This window comes from Gordionus sp. m RMFG-2023, chromosome 1, assembly GCF_954871325.1.
Source record: "Gordionus sp. m RMFG-2023 chromosome 1, tfGorSpeb1-WG-v2, whole genome shotgun sequence".
NCBI classification, from domain to species: domain Eukaryota; kingdom Metazoa; phylum Nematomorpha; class Gordioida; order Chordodea; family Parachordodidae; genus Gordionus; species Gordionus sp. m RMFG-2023.
The window spans coordinates 16601585-16623434 of record NC_088775.1 but is presented as its reverse complement, the minus strand read 5'-3'; the positions used below and the strand labels follow the sequence as shown (position 1 = coordinate 16623434).

The 21850-nt window shown below is 26.6% G+C and overlaps 1 protein-coding gene across 2 annotated transcripts; it reads right to left on the bottom strand.

Annotated features, from left to right (window-relative positions):
• Window positions 1-1645: 1645 nt before the first annotated feature.
• On the bottom strand, window positions 1646-21222 carry LOC135931186 (uncharacterized). 2 transcript variants are annotated; one of them, XM_065468115.1, is made up of 5 exons: window positions 21087-21222; window positions 19999-20930; window positions 3945-4455; window positions 3323-3497; window positions 1646-2766 (listed from the first exon to the last, which is right to left on the bottom strand). In XM_065468115.1, exons 2-5 carry the CDS (start codon window positions 20916-20918, stop codon window positions 1808-1810), a joined length of 2565 nt encoding a protein of 854 aa, XP_065324187.1. In that variant the 5' UTR covers window positions 20919-20930; window positions 21087-21222; the 3' UTR covers window positions 1646-1807. The 2 variants fall into 2 exon arrangements, with proteins under 2 accessions (XP_065324187.1, XP_065324188.1); XM_065468116.1 differs by having other exon boundaries at window positions 3344-3497.
• Window positions 21223-21850: the final 628 nt, after the last annotated feature.

Below are 21850 nucleotides of genomic sequence, written 5' to 3'. Positions count from 1 at the left end.
TATTTATTCATTTATCCTTTAAAGTATTTGCTTTGCAATATCAAAAGACGGAAATTTTTTTACCTTCTATTTTTTTTAATACATACGATTTTTAAATTATGTTTTAATTGAAAAGTATTATTTTTTTTAAAAAAAGGATTTAATATTTAAATATGATGTTTTTATAAAAGAAATATTTAAGGAATTTCAATATAGAAAGACTTCTAGGCATACAAAATATTGATTCAAAAATAGATATATTATATTTTATAATTATATTTAAATATAATATCATTCTTAAGCCAATTACCTTATTATATTTTTATATATAATTCATTTTATAAATCATCTTCAAAATATCATAATCAATAATACCTTATTTTTTCTTATCTTAAAATATTGGAAGAAAATAATCAGGGCGAGTTATAAAAATTACAGTTTCCCTTCAAGAAATATCCATAATTCATAAATTTTTCGTCTGCTTCGAGTCAAAAATGAAATTATCGTCTTTTTTTGGTTTTCATAAACAAACAAACAATTCTTACTCTTTTAGATATAAGATGTTTCTTAAGATTAATATTCTATATCGCCAACGTCTAGTTTTTCAGATTTATATATAAAATATTTAACACGAAATAAAAAAAATAATCATTAAATATTCTAGCAGATATCCGAGACGGTAAAATAAATTGTTATATACTTATGTGATATAAATTCTTGTTTATAACGACAAAAGGTCATATTTTCCCTATATAGGACAAAAAAATATTGTTTTGGCTGAAAATTTCATTATCTCAATTCTCTTATATAATAAAAATTTATCAATATTTCCCCATTTTTAATTTTAATATAACTTAAGAAAATAACGTTTTTTTGGGCTTTTTTTTAGTTCAATCCCTCATTAAAAATAAAAATTGTTTTTTAAAAATAAAGGGATACACCCAAAGAATAATAATTTATTTCCCTTTTGATTGATATAAAACACATTTTTTTAAAGCCAGTTTTTTAGTCGCTTATAAATAAAAATTCATTTTTTTTCTCTCTCGCATACTTTTATTCCAGTTTTTTGGCGATAAATTAATATAAATTATTATGGTGACCAATTTCAAAATGGCATATTTATTGATCTAAAAAATTCTTGGAGATTGGCATTAACATGAAATCCAATCATCTAAAAAATTATTAAATGACGATTCCATAACATTCACACAGGTAATATTAAATATTTTCGGATCTTAAAAAGGTAAAATATTTTTAAATAATCTATATAGCATTATTCATATTTTATTTTTTCCTAAAAAGTCAATGGCCTCTTTACAATATATTTATAACATTCCCCAAAATTTTATGATAACTCACATTAACTCTTCTTAGATATAAATATTCTAATGATGTTCAATATATATTTATTTTTTATAATCCTAATTACAAAGGTAGACATTCAAAAAAAATTTGAATATTAATCTCGCAACTATTTTTAGATTATAAACAACATTATTTTGAATACTACTTATACATTTTTTAAAGTTTAGTTTTTAATAATTTTATAATATTTTTCCATTTATTTTGAATCATTTTTTTAAAAAATATTTAATTTAAATAATAAAAATTATTAAATTAATCAAGAAATTTAATTATATTATATTCATTTTTTGTTCTACCGAAATCCTTGACAAACCTAGTTTTCACAATGATTTAACAGATGGATACAATAAAATTCTGAGATCATTGTGAAAGCTGATTTTGTTGAGAACAGATTACGCGTCGTCGATTAAATATTAAAAAAAAAAATTTCTTAATATATATAAGCAAATTCACATAAAAAAATTCAATCCCAGTAATTGATTCTTTCATCCGCATAGAACTGATTTTCGCAAGGTTTGGTTCTGGGCCTAGACACATCTTCGTATTCGATGTCGTTCATTTTGACATAAGGGAAATTTAGAGGATCTGTTTGCTGGAAGCTACCATTATAGCCGCTATCGTCCTGATTCTGTATCGCGATTGATGAATAGTTGTAGGAGGTCTTGTTTTGCGATAGATCCATATCAGAACTTTCGGTGTTTATCAAATTTGAATAAACGATAGGCATGTACACACTGGTTTGTTCTCCTGGATTATTATGTAGTTCGAACGCGTTTATACTGCTGCGATCCGGAAACGGGCCCGATTCTTGCGCGTTATGATACACCGACGTGAAAGGGTAATTTGAGTAATGATTTTTTAATTTAAAATTATCGCCTATTTTATTCAAAAAGTTTATATTATTATTTGCTATATTTTCGTTATTACAAATGGTCGTGAAAGTTTGTGATTCAATGCCTGAAACGGTAAAATTTTTATTCGAAAAATTTTTAGATGGCGTATTTAGATAGGTATTTATGCTGAGAGTATTGTTGTAATATTTTAACTTATTATTGTTGTAAGTGAAAAGCTGATCGAGATGACTTAGTTCTCCGCAGTTTAGGTTAGACAAGTTATTGAACGTTTTTGATTGCGATACCATGTACGAACTGTCCCATAAATTTTTGCTCAAATATTGATCAAACTCGGCGTTATCTATATTATGATCGTACTTGTACTCCTCGTAGTTAGGTCTTAGTTCGTTATGGTTATTGTATATCATTTTGTGGTGGCAAGATGGCTCCATGTCGAAATGAAAGGGACTAGAAACGCCGTCCATTTTGGGATCGAATTTCCATGCGTGTTGTTCTACGTCTTTGCCAACATTTAGAATTTCTATTTCGTATGGATTAGCCAATTGGGAATTAAGATTGCATTGAGTATCTGGGGAAGGAAATGGGCAAATATTCATTTCAAATTAATTAATTATAAATAAATAGAAACTTTTCAAAGATTATGGCACATGGCATTTTCTTTCACGGGCCATCTTAATTTAAATTTGAAAAAAAATATATGTAATAGAATATTCAGAATTTGTTACCTGGACCAAGAAAAATTTCCAGTTCTAAATATAAAAATGGCTCTAGTTCTGTTTCTTAAATTTAAAGTGGTCCCGAGGATTCAAGGTTCTATTTCTGATTATAAACCTGTTAAAGTAATCAAAAAACACATTTCAAACAATATAAATTATTTGCACTCTGGAAATTTTAGAATGAATTTTTGGTTTCTATAAATCATAGGGTTCAAGGTTCTGATTCCAGTTGATTATAAAAAATTTAAATAGTTATTTTTTGCACAGGGCCATAGCTAATAATAATTTTACATGAGTCATTAAAATTTTTATATTTAAAATGGTTGCCAATTAATCATTTTTAAGGTTATGCCTTTCCAAAACGTGTGTAGCAAAGTACTAACACCAATCTTACACAAAATCTCAAACCTTGAATAACGAATTTCTTACATTGCGGGATATTTAAACCATAGTTAAAGGAGGATTGACTTGCGGGACTATTAGGCGGAGTCGGTAAAAATCGATTTTCCGATAAACCCAAATTGGGATCTAGCATTGGGAAATGTTCCTCCGACAATTTTTCGTATCCATTATTTAAAGCAGCCTTATTTATATTTTTATTATATCAATTGAGTATAATGGCAATCATAAATTGGGTTTTGAATTTAAAAATTTTAATTTACAAACTGTAAACCCATTACTGTTAATCAAGTTAAGCATAAAAATTTTTATATTTTTATTATATCAATTGAGTATAATGGCAATCATAAATTGGGTTGAGTTTAAAAATTTTAATTTACAAACTGTAAACCCATTACTGTTAATCAAGTTAAGCATAAAAATTAATTCCCCCCCCCCCAGAAAAATAGAAATTAAACAATAATTTCCATTTTAGAAAAAGACAAAATCAATATTAATTAAGCTATAAACATAAGACCGTAGGGTGGTGAGAAACGGTTACCCCTAATCCTGAAAACGCCATGTTTAAATTAATTATAAAAGGATATTTAACTATTTCTATATTTAATTCAAAAATTTTAATTGAATATACTCTTAGAAATTGAGTGGAAGATTTTGGAATACTTGACTTCGATAATCCATTCGTGACATTTTTGCCCTTGAGGATCGGTTTTATCTTAGTATTTTCTTTCTTGTTTTTCTTTTCCGCGCCTAGACCCTTGATCTTGGCAACGCGATTTTTTCTTTTTTGACACGTTTTATATACGTAATCGTATATGTTGTAATTTGATACATACTCCTCACTAACAACTACCCCTTGGCATTGATCATTGTACCGTGTATCACCATCAACGTCTTTTTCGGGTTGTTCCATTTCCATTCGTATCTCCTTGTTAGTCGATTGTAGAGAATTTTCAGATTTGCTTGTTCCGTTGTTGAGCTCGGTACTTGTATCGCTAATTTGTTCGGAATTTTTGCCCACCGATGGATGGGGTTTTTTTCTTCTCGGTTGGTATTTGTAGTCTGGGTGTTCCTTTTTATGAACGTTCCTAAGCCTTTCGGCTTCTTCTACGAATGGTTTTCTTTCTTTGTCGTTCAATAATCTAATTAATATTTTTTAGGGGAAGACATGAGCAATGAATATTTTAGAGATATGCATCAAAATATAGAATACATATCTTAACTTAATGAGTGCCTAACAGACTTCCAGACGAAGGCCTTGAATCCCATGAGCCTGGGTCTTATAGAGTATACTAAACTTGAATACTCATTTTATCAAAAATACAATATAACTGATTACATTACGCATATGGGTTATAAAGTGTTTTTTTTTGTTAACATTGGATCACATACGAAAAAGTTTTTTAATGAACTATATAATGATTCATACCCTTATAACTAAAAAAAAAACTTTTTAATTTTAATAACAGTGTATGTTTTAAAAATCGAATTACTTTACTTCCCTAATCTGCATAATGTATTAATTTATTGAAAAATGTTATAGTATCTACCTTGAAATAAATTGTAATAATAAGTGATGAACCCACTTTTTTGAGGGTGAAACGAGAAAATTTAAAATTCATACTATGAATAGAAATTTTATTTTTGAATTTTTATATAATTTTTATAGCTCAAAAATGTTTAAAAATGCATGTCTCAACTTTCTTTGAGGTATGAATCAAATCAAATTTTCCCCGAAAAATATTTTTATCAAAAAAAATTAATATTGTTAGGAAAAGTATTATATTACTTATTTCTAAGCATTATTTATATGTATATATCTAACCTTCTAGATCCTACCATCTTTCCTTGATTAATGATTTGAAGGTTTATTTATTTATATATTATCTCACTCATCTTATCAAAATATCATTAGTTAAGATCACGGCCCTGTTCGGATTGGAACCGATTTAAAGACTAAACGAATAGCGAAACCGATTCTATAGGCTAAACATAATCGTTAATCACACATAAAGGCCGGACCATGATCCTGACCGATTTTTTAGTTTTAAACAACCTATATAGAAATAATAAAAAATTGAAGAATTTCATTTATTTACAAATAAAAGGAATAGTAAAATATGATAAATAACTTACAGTAGTAAAAATATATTTTTTTTATTATAATAATAATATAATCTTTAATTTAGATTAGTTTAAAAACTTTATACAATAAATTTTTCAATTTTGAGTCATGGACTCAATATACGTGATTGATTGTATATATCATTATTCTTGATAATCTACTTCTCTTTAGTTACTAAGTCACCTGTTTTTGAAAAGTTCAGTGAAGTTACCTAAATTACCAAATAATATTTAGCTAGTAAAATATATTTTATCAAGACTGAGAATAGACGCTAATCAGACCGGAGTTCTAAGACCATTTTTATCATTAAAATATTACTTTTTAAAATATTTTATGCTAATTTTTTTTATATCATAAAATTTTTGATCAATCAATTATTACCCAATCCTGCCATTATTAAAAGTAGGACTTCAGATCGAATTTGTTAACTTGATTCAGTATGTAAATTTGAACTGACCGAAAATCTTTTCAAACCCATAACTGAAAATTTAAAAAACCAGGTTTGGTATAAATATTTTAATATATATTTGATAGATTAACCCTTAATAATGGGAATTTATGGAATTTGTCTTCTTTGACACTCTAGTAATAGCTATCTTAAATCCTTAATAAATCTAAAAAATGCTATTCAATTTACATGAAACCCATTTAAAATACGAATTAAAAGGAATAAGTTAGTTGTGATTTATTTAAATCTTATTATATCCTTCGTGTATGTCCAGTTCCAGATGTTTGTCATAAATTAAATATAGAAAAAGATGACCTTACCATATTATATAAATTAATAGGTTTACATAAGATTTAGTATTTTATTATATAATTTTAAATTTATAAATATTTAAATTTAAAAATGTGGTAATTTAAGCAATTATAATAATAATACACCATAATCAATATGTATCATAATATTACATAAAATATAGTTTATATATTATACCAAATACCACGATATTTATTATATAAAATTTGTTTTTTTAAGTTCACCTTTAAATTTGCATCAAATAAATTTATATAAAAATAATCAAACATTGCGAAACTTCACCGAATTTTCGTGCACAATTTTATCATATTTTTCTCAAACAACGAGAATCCATTGTTCTTATAGGATAAAAAAAAGGATAGATGAAAATAATTTTTTTTTTAATTAAACCTCAATATTATAATTTATTTTTTTAAAGTTTATGTTGAAATGTAACTTAATTATAGCAAAAAAATATAAGTTTATATATTATAGAAGTAATGTGTGTAGTGTATCACAAAAAAAATTGGTGACTAAATTGAAGGTAAAAAAATGATTTTTTAAAAAAAATTTAAATACTGAATGTTGGATGTGAAAACGTTAGAGAATAATATTATACTAGAAATATTATGTTCGAATGTATGAAATTTTTTTTAAAAAAATCCATTTTTAAGCTTGTATAACCTCTTTTTTTTTATATACTGAGGAATATTTGTCGCACGCTATTGAAAAGAACGTCGCAACATTAACAAAAAAAATATTAAGTATAATAAAATAAATGATAAGGATCATGATAAAATTTTGAATTAGCTAATTATTTAATTAACAACATTAAACGGAGCCTGGAATTATAAAAGATGATGACAGTTCCTAAGATAGAAGAAAATATTTTACATTTATTTTTAACAAACTCTATATAATTATGGGAAAAAATATATAATGTAATCGTATAAAAAGTATGTATAGTTAGGAATATTATTTTTATTTTACTTTTTTCTTTTAATTCGGTAGAGTTTAAAATCAATTAACATTTTCTAATGACAAAATTAATTGTTAGAGGAACAAACAAATATTTGGAGTAAATTTATCAAGCAATTAAAAGCTTAACATGACCGTTGTTTAACTTCAGATGTTCCTTCAGATATAAAGATCTCCTCTGCAAAATGCTTACAATGACTATAGGATATTTCGGATATACTTATTAATGCCGAGAGAAATTATAGTCAACTTTAAAGTTTGTCAATTATTATCGGATTAAATAAATGTAGACAAAAAAATATGTAAATAATGTTTTTATGTGTCATGATTAATTTTATCAACAACCGAAAACGACGTAGTCCCTGCGAATGAATCATTGAATAGAGAGATAGAAGCCTCCGACCATTTAAAACTTATTTACAACTAAAATATTAAAGAAAAACCCCTGAGAAGGACCAACTGATGACAAAAATAATTAGTTTCTAAGTTCCCAACGGCCAGATAAAATAACTGACACCACCTTTTTACCATTTTTGAATAAAGGAGATTAATTATCATAGGTATCAAATTGATACCACTGAATAATAAATCAAATATCTTCCCCCATTTTTCATAAAGGCAATACCTACATGAACGGTTGAGTAATTTATCGCTCTATATTTTTCAGGGGGGAAGGGTGGGGGGTAGTAAGTAAGGGTATAAATCTAGGAGTTCCCTTTAAAATGTCTGGAGATGCTGGATGAATGCGATCTTAATATTAAACGCCTGCAATATTTGGCTCTACTATGTCTGAGGTGAGCTAATATCAAAAATGATATATTGGATTTTCAAATAATTGCGATTTTCGCATGCTTCCTCGGGATCAAGAAATCAACACTCAGATTATCCTACTTCTCCAATATGTCTTATTGACTCGCTTGTCCAATAAAAAGACATGGTTCTCTAATTGTTTGTGAATGATGGTCATTCTAAATAATATAGAACTAACTTTCAAAATAAAATAAACACTAAAACAGTGTGTGATTTCTTCTACAAAATATTCTCATTTTTAGGTTTTTCTCATGCGAAGCTAAGTATTAATGGTTCACCGCGAATTTCATAAACTGATGTAAACATTACAATATAACACCATAAGATAGCGCCCCAACACCCCGAGTCGGTTGGGGAAGTCTGTAAGAACATATTTTCTTATGTCAAAATCAAATATATAAACAACAATTCATTTTTTAATCAATCCCTCCCTCCTAAATGCAATAACGGATTTTTAACCTGCGTCCATATTATTCAAACGCATTATTTTGGGTCTCTTTGAGAAATTAGAATCGGCTTTCTTTCTTTCAAAATTGCCGTTCATCAACCTTTATGATTTGAAAATTTAACAGAAACTCGATCTGGCAATATTGAATTATTTTAACTCGGGTTAAGCCCTTATTTAATCAAAATTGATATGCGAAAAGACAACACGTCAACCATAAAAGATCAAAATATTTTTCGGATCAGGAAACAGGAAATTTTATAGGAGTGTAAACACATATCTCTCATTAATAACACTTATGTAATTAAAAGCATACGTATTCGTTTCGTTCCTCGAGAGAGGGAGGAATTAAGTACTGTTAAAACGAATAATACCTCTAAATGCTTATAAAGGCTCGCAATTGTTTATATCTATAGGTTTTAGTGAATTTTTAAAATCCGTGTCTTCCAAATAAGCACAGCTTCCTTCAAAGTTTTAATAAAGTCTCGATTTTTGAAAAATCTAAAGCAATAAAAGGATCCCAAAAAATAATCTGTTGTACACAAATAGACCTTTTATTGGTTGTCATTTTTTTGACTTTTCATCTAATTTTTGAATGAACGCTTCTGTCCTATATTAAGTGGCAAAGACATTATGACCCAAATGGGTTTAAATGTTATTGATATTAATTAGGGGATTACTTTCTACTTCCAGTTGATTGTTTAAAGTATGCCAAGTATTCGCACAATCTGTTACAATCTCTTTAAATTTGGCAGCATGGAAGACATCATTTTTGAGTAGATTTTTTACTCAATATTTGGTCAATGATTCTCTTTATAAGCACGGGCGATGTCTACAAAATTTTTATATTGAGTTTTCTCGTAGTCTTAACCTAAATGCTATTTACCTGTTACAAAATGTTGTTAACAGAGTTGGATTAACGGAAATTTCAATTTTATCTGTAAAGCTTTATATATTAGTGGTAGAGGTACTCCGTAGTAAGTGCGAGGGTAACACTAGACTTTACAGTTTGCCAACTAAATGGTTGCTTAAGACTAAAATTGTTTCAAACAGAATATTTTTAAAAATATCTTTTGCTTCAAGATATGTAATTTCAAAACTATTTTTAGGGAGCTCGAGACCCCAATAATTCATTCCTGGTGACGCTACTAGTAAATGAATAACAAAATTTTGTTGGTTTTAACGGTATTTCAAATTTGTTATATTTATCTACTCTAATTAATAATACTTCGTCGTCGTGGTCGATCAGGAAGGATTGGACTGAATCAGTAATGTATGAGAATCGATTTTTTTAATGTAAGATTTTTAAATTTTAGAAAAATACGATATCTTGTTTGTTTATTTTATTTGAGTGGTTGGACGGTGTATATTTTGGTTGAACTTACAAACCTTGAGCATTACAAAAATATGAACTCTTGAATTGTATATATATATCTAGATCCTCACACTTCCTCGTGAATTGATGCTATTATAAGCCGTTCCTTGTAAACCTGCACAGGTTATAGTATCAACGATTATGAATTAACTCTAAAAATAAATTTTATATGATCAAAGTATTAAGGGAATTAATCTTTTAATATGAGAGCCCGCGTTATAACAGCTGTGGATGTTGAGAGGGCCGGAGGGAAAAGAGGTAATATTTTGCATAGAATATATATAATACTTTAGGCACTGCGATTAATTATGTGAAGTGTCTATTTTACCCCATACCCAAGGTAGCTAAGCATAGGGGTAAAATGGTTAAAATAAAATTGAACATGACTATATTGTTAAATTAAACAAAATACTGCAATTTTGACAGCTATTCATTACTTTTAGTATAAACCAATCAATACAATGCCAGAATGTAAAAATATATCCAAAATAGCACATTTTGAATGTGCCCTTTTTAACATCCTACATTTCAATTATTCTTCCCCTTTGCGACTATTCATAAAATTTTATTCCAAATAACACAAACTTTTATTAATGTCCCTTTTAGCACAAAAGTATTTTTTTTTATATAGTATTAGATGCTAATATTTAAAATCTTAAATCAGATGGAACATTTTAACCGTTTTACCCATAGCAACTATACCATAATATCTTTTGTTTAAATCGTTATTGAGTGACTTCTCGTTAAGCTATAAACTTCCGATAAATTATATTTTATAACTATGGCTTTAAGAAACATGTATTTTTTATATTCTGGGCCTTAATATATTTTGCTAAAAGCAATAAACACTAGATGGTATTTTTATAAATTCTAGGTAAAAAAACAATTTTTTAGCAAAATATTTACCCGGAAAGATTTTCAAAAGATGAACATAGATAAGATATAAAAATACATCTTCATAACAAATTTAAAGTCCTTATGCTCAAGGGTTAAGAAGTTATTCACTAACATCGTCCATCCCTTTACACCGGTCTCCTCTACTACGTTTGTGAAACTAGAGTTAGGAACACGGTGTTTTAATTAGTGTGCGCCAATGATATAGCATAAATAAGGAGATAAGAACTGCGAATTTGGATAAATATGTGCCTTAATTAGCAGGTAGCGAGCTTTCTACAAAAGGGGGTGCTAAAAAGTGTTAATTTATTTTAATAAATTGTATATATTTTACTCTATTTATACATAATATTATTGAAATCCTCGCCCCCATAACCCCTTTATTGAACCTTCGGCCCCTTTCTGCTCGGCCTTCGGCAGAGTTTATGCCCATATATTTATATCCTTCTACTGATTTTGCATTTTTCGGAATTAAAATGGAACTAATTAAATACTGAACGTCAAATTAGAAATAAGTCTATTTATATATTCAAAAATCAGGGCAATAATGAATGTATATTGAATTTATTATATAATATATTATGATTTTTCACCATTTTTATTTTTTTAAATAAAAATAAAATGAATTATTGCCACAAGGAAAATGATATATATTTATATTTTGTACTTAAATATAATATTAATGTATTTTTTACAAATGAGTGCTAATTTTTAAAAAGGCTTTAGCACCCAAAGCACCTAGCTAACTACTATTGATCAAGAATAGGTAATGGAGATGTTAAGAAATGATTGCAAAGATTTGTTTCTTGATATTAATGTTTCCTTCATGATAATAAAAATAAAACACTTTGTTGATTTTTATTTGAGTACTATTATCTGACATAGAAGTGGCCCAAATACCGTGATTTCTAAATGTAAGCATTTTATAAAGAAGCAATAAGAGTTGTTACACATGATAGAAACATAAGTATTGATTTAAAAATATTTGCATATACATTATAAGACCAATATTAAACCTATGGTATGCCTGAAATTTAGTCTAACTATAGAAATATTAGAAAACACGTATTTCTCTAAATCAAATTGAAGTTGATTATTAAATTAAACCCTCACATTGTTGATAAATAAAGGTATATGTTACTTTGTTCGGTCATACGAGTATAATACATGATATTTGAATTTTCTTATATATCCTTGGCCAGAAATAAATGTGGTAAAGACGGACAGAAATACAGAGACATACATCGGATAGAGCTTTCCAGTAAAGCGCACTCTCCAACATATCAAGCCAACTGTAACGAATGACAAGAAATTGATTTGAGATAAGTCTAGAGGTAACTGAGACTATAGGTGGAGAACTATCAAATGAATCAAAGCAATATTTGAATAGTAGATGGTATGTTACATTTTTTGAATTATATACTCATTATTTTTAAAAATTATTAACATTTGCTTATTTTTCTTATAATGATGATATAGTACATATTTTGGGGGGAGAGGGGGTAGGGAAGGTGTAAGGTGTGGGGGTGGGTCGCTTAAAATAATATTCGCGGTAACAGGCAATTTGCGTTAGGGAGAGGATGTATTCACTCCGGCACCCTGGCTAAGCCTATGGTGTTCATACATTATAGCTATACATTAATTAGAATATTCCATCTTATATAAATTAAAATTTTTATTTCTCAACTCCGTGTATGGGGTTAAAAAATATACAACCATCAATTGGCTTTAAATTTTTTAGATAATGATTATCTTCTGAAATGAGATAATTTTACAAATTGTATCATACTGCATTCTATATTACATGTAATGAGATGTTAAACGGCTATTTTGAGCCGACGGTTAACTCAGTATTTTATCCAGAAAAATATTACACAAGCCTGAAGATCATAGATGGTACAAAAGTCTAGACATCTATTAGTAAAATCTAGAGGCTTAAGCAATTATTTCTGGCTTGGCTTATATATAGAATTAGCTGTTTTTCAAAGCTGCTCAAAACAAGCCGTTTAACAGCACTAATTAAAAATATTTATCAGTCAAAACGTCATAAAATAAAATATAATAGTCCGCACTTTTAAAAATTAAACCAACTTTGTTATAATATAGAGCTCCATTTATTTTTTTAAAAAAAAGTAGGACCAGAATCAGAATTGGAAAAATATTCTAAAAAAATGACGTTTTTGATAATAAAATGAAGAATTAAAATATCTCTGGGACTAATGTTGTTAAAAATCCCAATTCGGGTCGATTTTAAAAAACGGCTGATGAAGATTATATCCAAAACTATTATATAAGTTTGGATATTTTGTTCATAGGCGGCAGAAAGGTTTGGATATTTATTTGCCAAATCTCGAGGCTTACATAATATTATTTTGGCTAAAATCTTAATCAGACGGTTTTAAAAATCGACTCAAATCGGACTTTTTAACAACACTATCTGGAACAAAGCAATAGTGATTGTTATTTTAAGCTTATAAAAAATGCATTTAGTTTGGATTTCTCAATTAAAATGGGGCCAAGCCGGTATCCAATTTCAAGCCGGACAAGCTAGGGCCTAAGAATAAGCAAAAATTTAGTGTCGGTATATATGATTTTATATAGAGATTTTATCTATTTTTTTTTTAAAAATGACCTAAATTATTTTAATTAGTTAGATCCTTCCTTCCTTCCTCCCTCTAGAATAACAAAGCCAAACAAAAAAATTGGACCATAAACAGATAATGTGACCTTACTTTTATTTTTCGAAAAAAAAAGTAAAGAAAATATAAAGTCACAAATAATTAAATATAATAAAATATTATTATCAGTAATTTAAGACGTAACGGAAATTTATTTAAAATTATATTATTTTATTAAATCTAATCTAACAATAAGAGCAAATATAAAATAATTAAAATTTATAATTTCTTTTTTCATTGTAATAATTTAAAGAAAATATTATAAAGGTATATTTATATAATGCAATATATAAAAAAAAATTGAAATGCTTGTCCATTATGTTTGTTATTGATTAGAATCTTTTTATAATTTTATATTATTTTTTTTTTGCCTTTGACATAGATAATAATTAAAAAAAGTGTTAGTTGGAGAGAAGTGCCTAATTTCAAATTTTTTTAAAAAAATTTTATTTCATGACACAAAATATAAATATTATGCCCAAATTTGAGGTCAACCCGGCTCAAACCGGACCTTTCATAAAGAGTATTTAACCAGGTCCGTAAAATAATTCTATACAAGTTTTCCGGCCCCACCAGCACAGTATTTTGTGAAAATAAACATAAATTTGTTCAATTATAAGCTATAAAAAAAAATTGTGAACTTCAGACACTGGTAAAATAAAAAAAATTGGAAAATACTTTGTCCAAAAATGTTTTAGCCCTCCATCGCCGCGTTCCAATTAATATTCCATGAGTTATAAGAATTTTTTTTATTTCTTATTTAGGGCGCAATTTTGAGTTTCAGATCCAAAGGAACTAAAATTCTAATATAATTGGAAAGCTATAGTTCTAGTATTGAGAGTTGAGACCTACAATAATTTCCAAAAATTATTAAAGAGCAATGCTAATTTGAAACATAAATATTTCCAATATATTTTCTAAAATTGCGTGAATAACTTTAAAAAAACTAAACAAGTTTTATATAATCAGGTTATTTAAACGGTTATTTTTTTTAGGAATTTATTTTAAATTTAGGTTGGTAAAAATTTTAATTTATAAAAAATTTTTGATCGCTCTATCAATATCTAAATTATGAGTATTTTTTTAAAAAAATTTTATCAAGAAATTGTCATTTTTTATTTTTTATTAGTTATACCAATATAAATAATAAAATGTCAGTCAGTTATCATATAGCGCAGTCAATACATGGTAATAGATATACCAGTAAATATTTTTTCTATTCAGTCAGTATTTTAATTGATTTGTCAATCAATAAATAATTTTTTTCTGTAATATTTTAATATATGTCACCAGTAAAATAAGTAAATTATTTAAATTAATATACCAGTATAATAAATTCATTTATTTTAATACCGGAAATCTTATGACGAGGTTTTTGCAAGCCTTTGGTTTATTTACTAGATACTCAACTAAAATGGTTAATTTTTTAGCCAAATATGTAACTACAATATGTAAATGTTTATAACTACATTATGTATAACTGCAATATGTATATGTGGCTATACTTTTTGTTAATATCAGATCAAGTAAAATCTTTCCAACACAATTTTACCTTTAAATGTACTTTTCAAAATGCTGAAATTTATCAAAAAAAAAATAAAGTTTTAATTGTCCAATAATTATCTTATATCAATGATTAAGTCCTATTCTATATAAAATATTTTCTTGGAACAAAAAATATGTTTAATATACCTTAAAATCTAATTTTAAAGATATTGAGAGCCTGAGGCTAATTTTCAGAGGTTTAGAGCTTTTTGGATGTTTTTTTTAAAAATTATTTTTGCTTATTGAAATTTGAATATGTTAAGAAATTATTTGTAAAAAGAGACAACTAAAAAATGATGAAATCATTAATATATTTAATGGAAATCCTTCCTTGCTAGCCGTTATAGAGAGAACTAACTTAGGCTTTGCAACAGTAAAAAGATATTAATCAAGATTAATGAAACAACGAGGTTTTAAATTGTCCACATCAAAACAATTTTCAAGAAAGAGGAAGAAACTATATTATATTTGATGGATCCTGTTGTATTTTTAATCCATTCTTTATTTGTTTAAATTTTTAATACATTCAACTAATTTTTTATAATTATTTTCCATTATAATTTATTTTTTATTGGTTGCAATAATATATATCATTTTTATATTTAAAAATATCAATATCTTGCAGTCCAAAAGCACCTCATAGAAAAGCACATCCTTTCCCGGGTGTAGCTCATCCTTTCAAAAAATTAATATACTGTTAAAAAATATTTTTATGTGTAGCAAGTAAATAAGTGGGATAAAATTTATTTGTCCAATATTATCAAATAGTTTTAATTTTATTGATTTTTTACCTTTTAGAGCTCTCATGTTCCCCGGTCTCCCCTACTCTAATATCTGAGACTTTTGATAAGAAAACATAAATTATAATCATTATAAATGTTCTTATTTTTAAAAATAATTGACCCTAAATTCGCTAAATAATAAATGTTATCTAATATTTTCTTTTCTAATTATTTTTTAATATAATTACATTAAAAGATTTTAACCATCTTTTATTCGATTAAATGATTTTTTTAAAAATTAATCTATATAACCAGCAATTTGATTTTAAATTTGTATCTATAGCATATAAGAGAATAAAACTTAATTTGGAAATTTTTCCAGAAGAATTTACATTTTACCAGCATTTACACTATAATCAAACGATACTGATTAAATTTATTTTATACTGTTAAAATAAAAAAAATTTACTGATCAAAGAATAGAAAATTTTGTAAAAATACTATGTTTTAACTATTCCCCTTTAATAAGAAATATAATTTAAAAGTCATAATCCTTCTCACTAGTAATTTCGTAGCTAAGCAAGCAGCCACATGCTTGGGACTATATGTGGGTGTCAATTTTTTTAGCAAAATTGAATCGCCTCGATTCGGAAATCTTCATCTTGATATATTAAAGAAAATCAAATATCTCAATCTTAATCATGATTATTGATAATACATGATAACAAATAATTTTTTAACTGAATTTTTATTAATGAACCATAAATATAAGAAAAAAAATTATAATGGGAGAAATTTTTTTCCTAGGTAAGAGGCGGGAAGTATAGGAGATAAAGCGAAAGATAGGTGGATAAAATTATAGCTGAGCAAACTTTCGAGATAGGCTGCTAAACGGCCGGATTTTAGTCGCTTAAAAATGGCCCGATTAAGATTTTCGTAAAGAAAGAAGGAAAGAAAGATTATGTAAACCTAGAGATTTGGCAAATAGAGACTGACACCTTTCTGCCAAGCAAAATCTCCTTGTTTACATGATTTTTTAAAACCGACATAAATCGAGCCGTTTAACAACACGACGTCAAAGACTTATTATAATTTATATAAGATAAATTAATATAATTAATAGGTATAGATTTTAAAAATGTTTGACTGGTTTAATTTCATTTGATCAGTTTTTTAAAAATAAAAATAGAATTTTATTTTATATAACGATCTTGTTGAGAATTATTTATTCTTCAAAAATAAGACTAACAAATACTCTCCAATCATCTTTGTACAATTAGATAAACATGAAGGTTACTTTATTTGAATCGTAATTCATTAAAATTTTATTAAAATCGCCTCGTTAGCTCTCATTCAAGTGTGCATAATATTAATTTAGGTCAGACAAGCTCACCACATTTTCCCTATTCTTGAAAAGAAAAAAAACAATAATTATTTTCCTAGAAATGGCTTCTATCCCCTTTAATCTATATCATTATGACTTTTTGAAAAACATGATTTAAAAAAATAAATATTTATTATCTAGAAATTCATTGCTCTATTATATAAAAAGGATGTCAATCACTGTCAACATTCTACATAAACGGAATGAGGAGGTATATACATTTTTCAGGGGTAGGAGGGTAAAACAATGTAAGGTGGGTGTTAGGAGATTAAATCTCTACTGGTTCCCTCTATGGTATACCCTATCTTTGTCAATTACCTTCATTCTTATAAATTTGATTGCCCCATAATATAGACATAGCCAAGATATTATTCAAATGAATTATCCAATTTGTAATTAATAATGACTATAAAGCTACCACGCTGAGAATTCCATATTTATAGCAATATAAAATAACGGAGATGGGTAAATCTATATTGTATCAAAAAAAAATCCGAATAATTATGCCATTTCAAATCCATCTTAAATTCACTTAGCATTCTAAATGATTAAATTATTACAGTGCCGCTAATTTTTTCTTTATCGAGCTCTTGTAAGCTTAGTAAAAATTTTCAGAACAATTCAAAGCTTTTCGCTCTATTACAATTTCCCTTTAAATTTTAGAGATTTAAAATATTTTTAATAACTCTTTAAATTCTTTAAACTCTTATATAATATATAAAACTTTAAACTTAAATAAAATTCAAGCAAACAAATTTAAATTTTGAGGGAAGGACATTCCACCTGGATCTAGAACCTGTTGATAAAGCAATAAATTATCAACTTGGACATGAAAACACTTTGAAATGTCGCAAAGCAAATGTCGATATTCTATTAATCAAAATTTAAATTATATAAGAGTAAAAAAAATATAAATACGTTAACCAAAAATAGAGAAAAATAGTGGAAGAAAGAAGAAATGGAAATATTTTATTAAATTTAAAAAAATAAAAAAAATTATAAAAATATATCAAAATATAATATAACGTTAGATAATTATTTTCTACTAGACATTTTAAATATTTATATAAATATGAAACACTTAATATGTAAATGTAAAGGTAAAAAATATAAATATTGTCACGCGTCTAAATTATTTGCATTGGCAATTATCTTGGTCAAAGAGGTAAAATACAAATATATATGTACATATATATAAAATCGCAAAAGATGGATATTAAGTTAAATTTATTTACATATTTTTTTAGTAATGATGACCTGATATTTCAAATAAAACATTTCCATCTACTATTATGCATCTATCACACCTATTCAATTATGTGGATATGTTTTAAGATTCTCCACCATTATTTTCTTATAATAAGACAAATTTTAACGTGGTGTCACCTTCTTTATTTACGGTTACGTATGTGTTATAAAACTTAACATTTAATTAGCAAAAAAAACAGTTAAGGTTTATTTAAATGGGAATTGAATAGAGATCTGCTCAGGGCGTTTGGTATCCGATCCGATCGAACTTTCACCGGTCAGATTCGAAGGAATATTATCTCTGATTTGGATATTGATTTTAAAATATATCTAGAAAGACCCGAAGCTCGCAAAAATTTTAATTACAAATTTACCTTTTTAATATCTTCAGCGCCTCAGACATTCCCGCTGGCGTTAAAATAAAATATTTTTAAACTATCCAATATAAAAAAAATTTCGGATAGTATTCAAACCTATTTCTAAAATAAAATTTCAGATCCATGAAAAAATTGATTTGTTATTGTTACATATTAGCCGACCAATAATTAAAAAAAATACCTAGTTTAAACAAATATAGAATAGAAGTTTGATTGATTGTGAGTGAGTTACCTGGCTTTATAAAGGTCCATAACTTAAAAAAAATAATTATTCGGCTTTATAGGATGAGAAAGAGCCTATCAATAGGACTTCACTGATTCTTTAGAAGAGGGGGGATTTTTCAAACTCATTTACTCCCTTTAACCTCCCAAAATTTTTGAGAAGAAAGGAACAATAAAAAAAAATTGTTAAATATTCTGAGATCTAAATCACCCAGATTTTCATACCTATTTTTATTTAACGCTCTTACAACTTTTGGTAATCTTTCTTCAAAAAATTAGGTTAACCATTGTAAAAGAAGTAGATGATTCAGTTTAAAACCATTTATTGAGTCATAAACCCTAGCCATTATCAAGGCTAATTACACTTGTTTCGTCAGTAGTAAGCCATCATCTTATTAATAAATTATGTATAATTTTTAACATCTGACTCATATGGCCATTGTGTTAAATTTTAAGAAAATTTTCTACTTGTTTTTTGGAATTATTATATCGAGAGAAGCTTGTTTTAATTTTAGCCTTACCTCAGATTTTAGGCACTACTTTTAGTCATTTTTATTTAAACTTCTGTACTAGTTAATTTTTTTTTAAAATTGAAAATTTGACAGGCTTCAAATGGTTTTTAGTCTCAACACCTTTAGACCCACAAATCTCTAATCCTCCACAATCGTTGCTAATTAAATTTAGGGTTGTACTTAGGAGAATGAGATGATTTCCAAAAGTATATTTATAATATACTTTAATTAAAGATAAATATAGGAAAAAAAAATTAAAGAAATGTTTAGGGTAAAAAAATTACATTTTTCCTTATTAAAATTATGTAAGATATTTAAGGATATATACATATTTTAATTCAGCATATTTACTTGATTCTAAGATATATTAGATTATAAATTTCAACCCCCCTCCCACCCCTTTTTTTCATTTCAGGAATAAAGAATAGGTTTATTACATACAAACCTCAATCTCATAACATCCTCGGCCTCCCAAATCCAATTCAAATTATTTAAACAAATTTTTGAATGAGGAGTAGAAAAATTGATTACTACAAAAATTAATCACCCCCTTCCGGAAAAAACTTTTATATATTTACAAAAAACTACCTAAAGTTCTATACTAAATGTTATGAGTTTATATGAAACTGACTTCCATAGTTTTCCCAATGTTTTACTCAACTCGGCGTTGTGTAAATGGGGGTATTGATCAGCTAACTTCTTCCGGGCAGCCTGAGCCCACACCATAAAAGCATTCATGGGCCTTTTGATGTGCAATTTTCTCTTGCTATTGTGGTTATTGGATGAAGCGGAATTATTCGTATTCGTACTTTTAGTTGTGCCACTAGTAGTTGGCGTTTGAATGGCCATTAGTGACCAATCGTAACCATCTAATAATGTAGACACGGCATCTCTTATATTATCAGCGTGGAAGTCTTCTCCTTCTAATTTTAGGCCCCCTTTATTTGATTTCAATGTAATTGGCGTCACTTTTTTTGACAAAGGGTTGCCTAAGTCCGAATTGTGGTTTAGAATGTTATGGATGTCTCTATTACTTTCTTCGTCCGATTTATTTGTCATGATTTCATCAATCGATGCTTTCGGGACAAGCTTATTATTATCCAAGGATTTTAGATATTGGATTTCAATCATGGGAATATCCGAATTGTTGGCTAATATTGTTGGCAGTAATGAGTATCTCGGTTTTTGTTGATTTTTTTTCTTATTAAAATCTTTTTTTGCGGGGTTGTCAGGGTCGTAGGTGGTAAATAATATTAGCTTAGGTTTGACCCCAGCGTTACTCAGGGACGTTGTATTTGATTTGCTATCAATTTTATTTTCCAACTTACCTTCATCTGCCTCATTATCTTCCTTAACTACTTTTGCATCATAAGACCTGTCCATGCTACCTTTAATTTGTCGAGGAATATCGCTAATAGCTGTTTCACAGTTTTTAGTTTGAATTATATTTAAGAAATCTTGATTACCGGTGGTGGAATCAAATTCATTATGATAATCAAAATTATTGTATTGTTGAAAACCTGAGTTTGCAAAATTATTAAAAGTCAGCATTGATTCTTTTTCCTTAATTTCCATACAGAATTTAAAAAATTAATATATTTAAAAAATTATTATATTATTTTTTTTTAAATTATTATTAATATAATTAAGATTTATTAAAATGTTAAATTTAAATATTTAAAAAAAAAATATTCAGGTAAAATTTAAATATATATATACCTGTGATAACTGATTGACATTTTCGAGATCATTATTATATTTTATTTATCATATACCTTTGATATTTATTTTTTTTAAAAAAGGAAAATATATATTATTGACATAGTATTTTTAAAATTGACAATCGGAAATGGGTAATTTGACGAATATTATACATTTTATGTTTAATATCAAAACATGTTATAGTAGGTTAAAATTATAACTGTCAAAATCATATAAACATTATTATACAAACTTTAAAAAAATTTTGTTTAAAAAAAATTGCAGTATACTATCTAAAAACTATTTTGCTTAGATAGCAATTTTATATTTGATTTGATAATATATTAATAATTTATAACATGTGTTAGAGATTAAAAGTTAGAAGTGCCTGAAATTTTGTTCAGAAATAAGTTTTAGTTAAGTTTTTTTTTTGTAAAAATATTTAATATAAAAATTTTGAATAAAAATAAATTTTTTTTTAAAAAAACTATTTATTAGAAAATTATTTAGTCATAAAAATTTGGATAAAAGTGTTTAAAAGTGTATTATTTATTATATTATAAAATTATATTTTATGTGCGCAAATTAATAATAAAAATATAATAAAATTTATTTTGAATTTAAAAATTTAATTTATTTTATCATATGTTAAACATAATAATTTCAAAATTTATAAGATGCCAATTTTAATCGAATTTCAAAAGTTATTAAGTAAATAGATATTTTAACAAACTCAGGATGAACATCTTCTAATCTATACTTAGACACATACAATTAGACTT

Coding starts and splice junctions, on each gene's coding strand:
- LOC135931186 (XM_065468115.1), bottom strand. CDS start 20,918: ATGCTGACTTTTAATAATTTTGCAAACTCAGGTTTTCAACAATACAAT. Junction 4,456..19,998: donor ACATTGGGAAAACTATGGAA/GTCAGTTTCATA, acceptor AATATTAATTAG/ATTATTGAACGACAAAGAAA. Junction 2,767..3,322: donor TAAGAAATTCGTTATTCAAG/GTTTGAGATTTT, acceptor TTCCTTCCCCAG/ATACTCAATGCAATCTTAAT.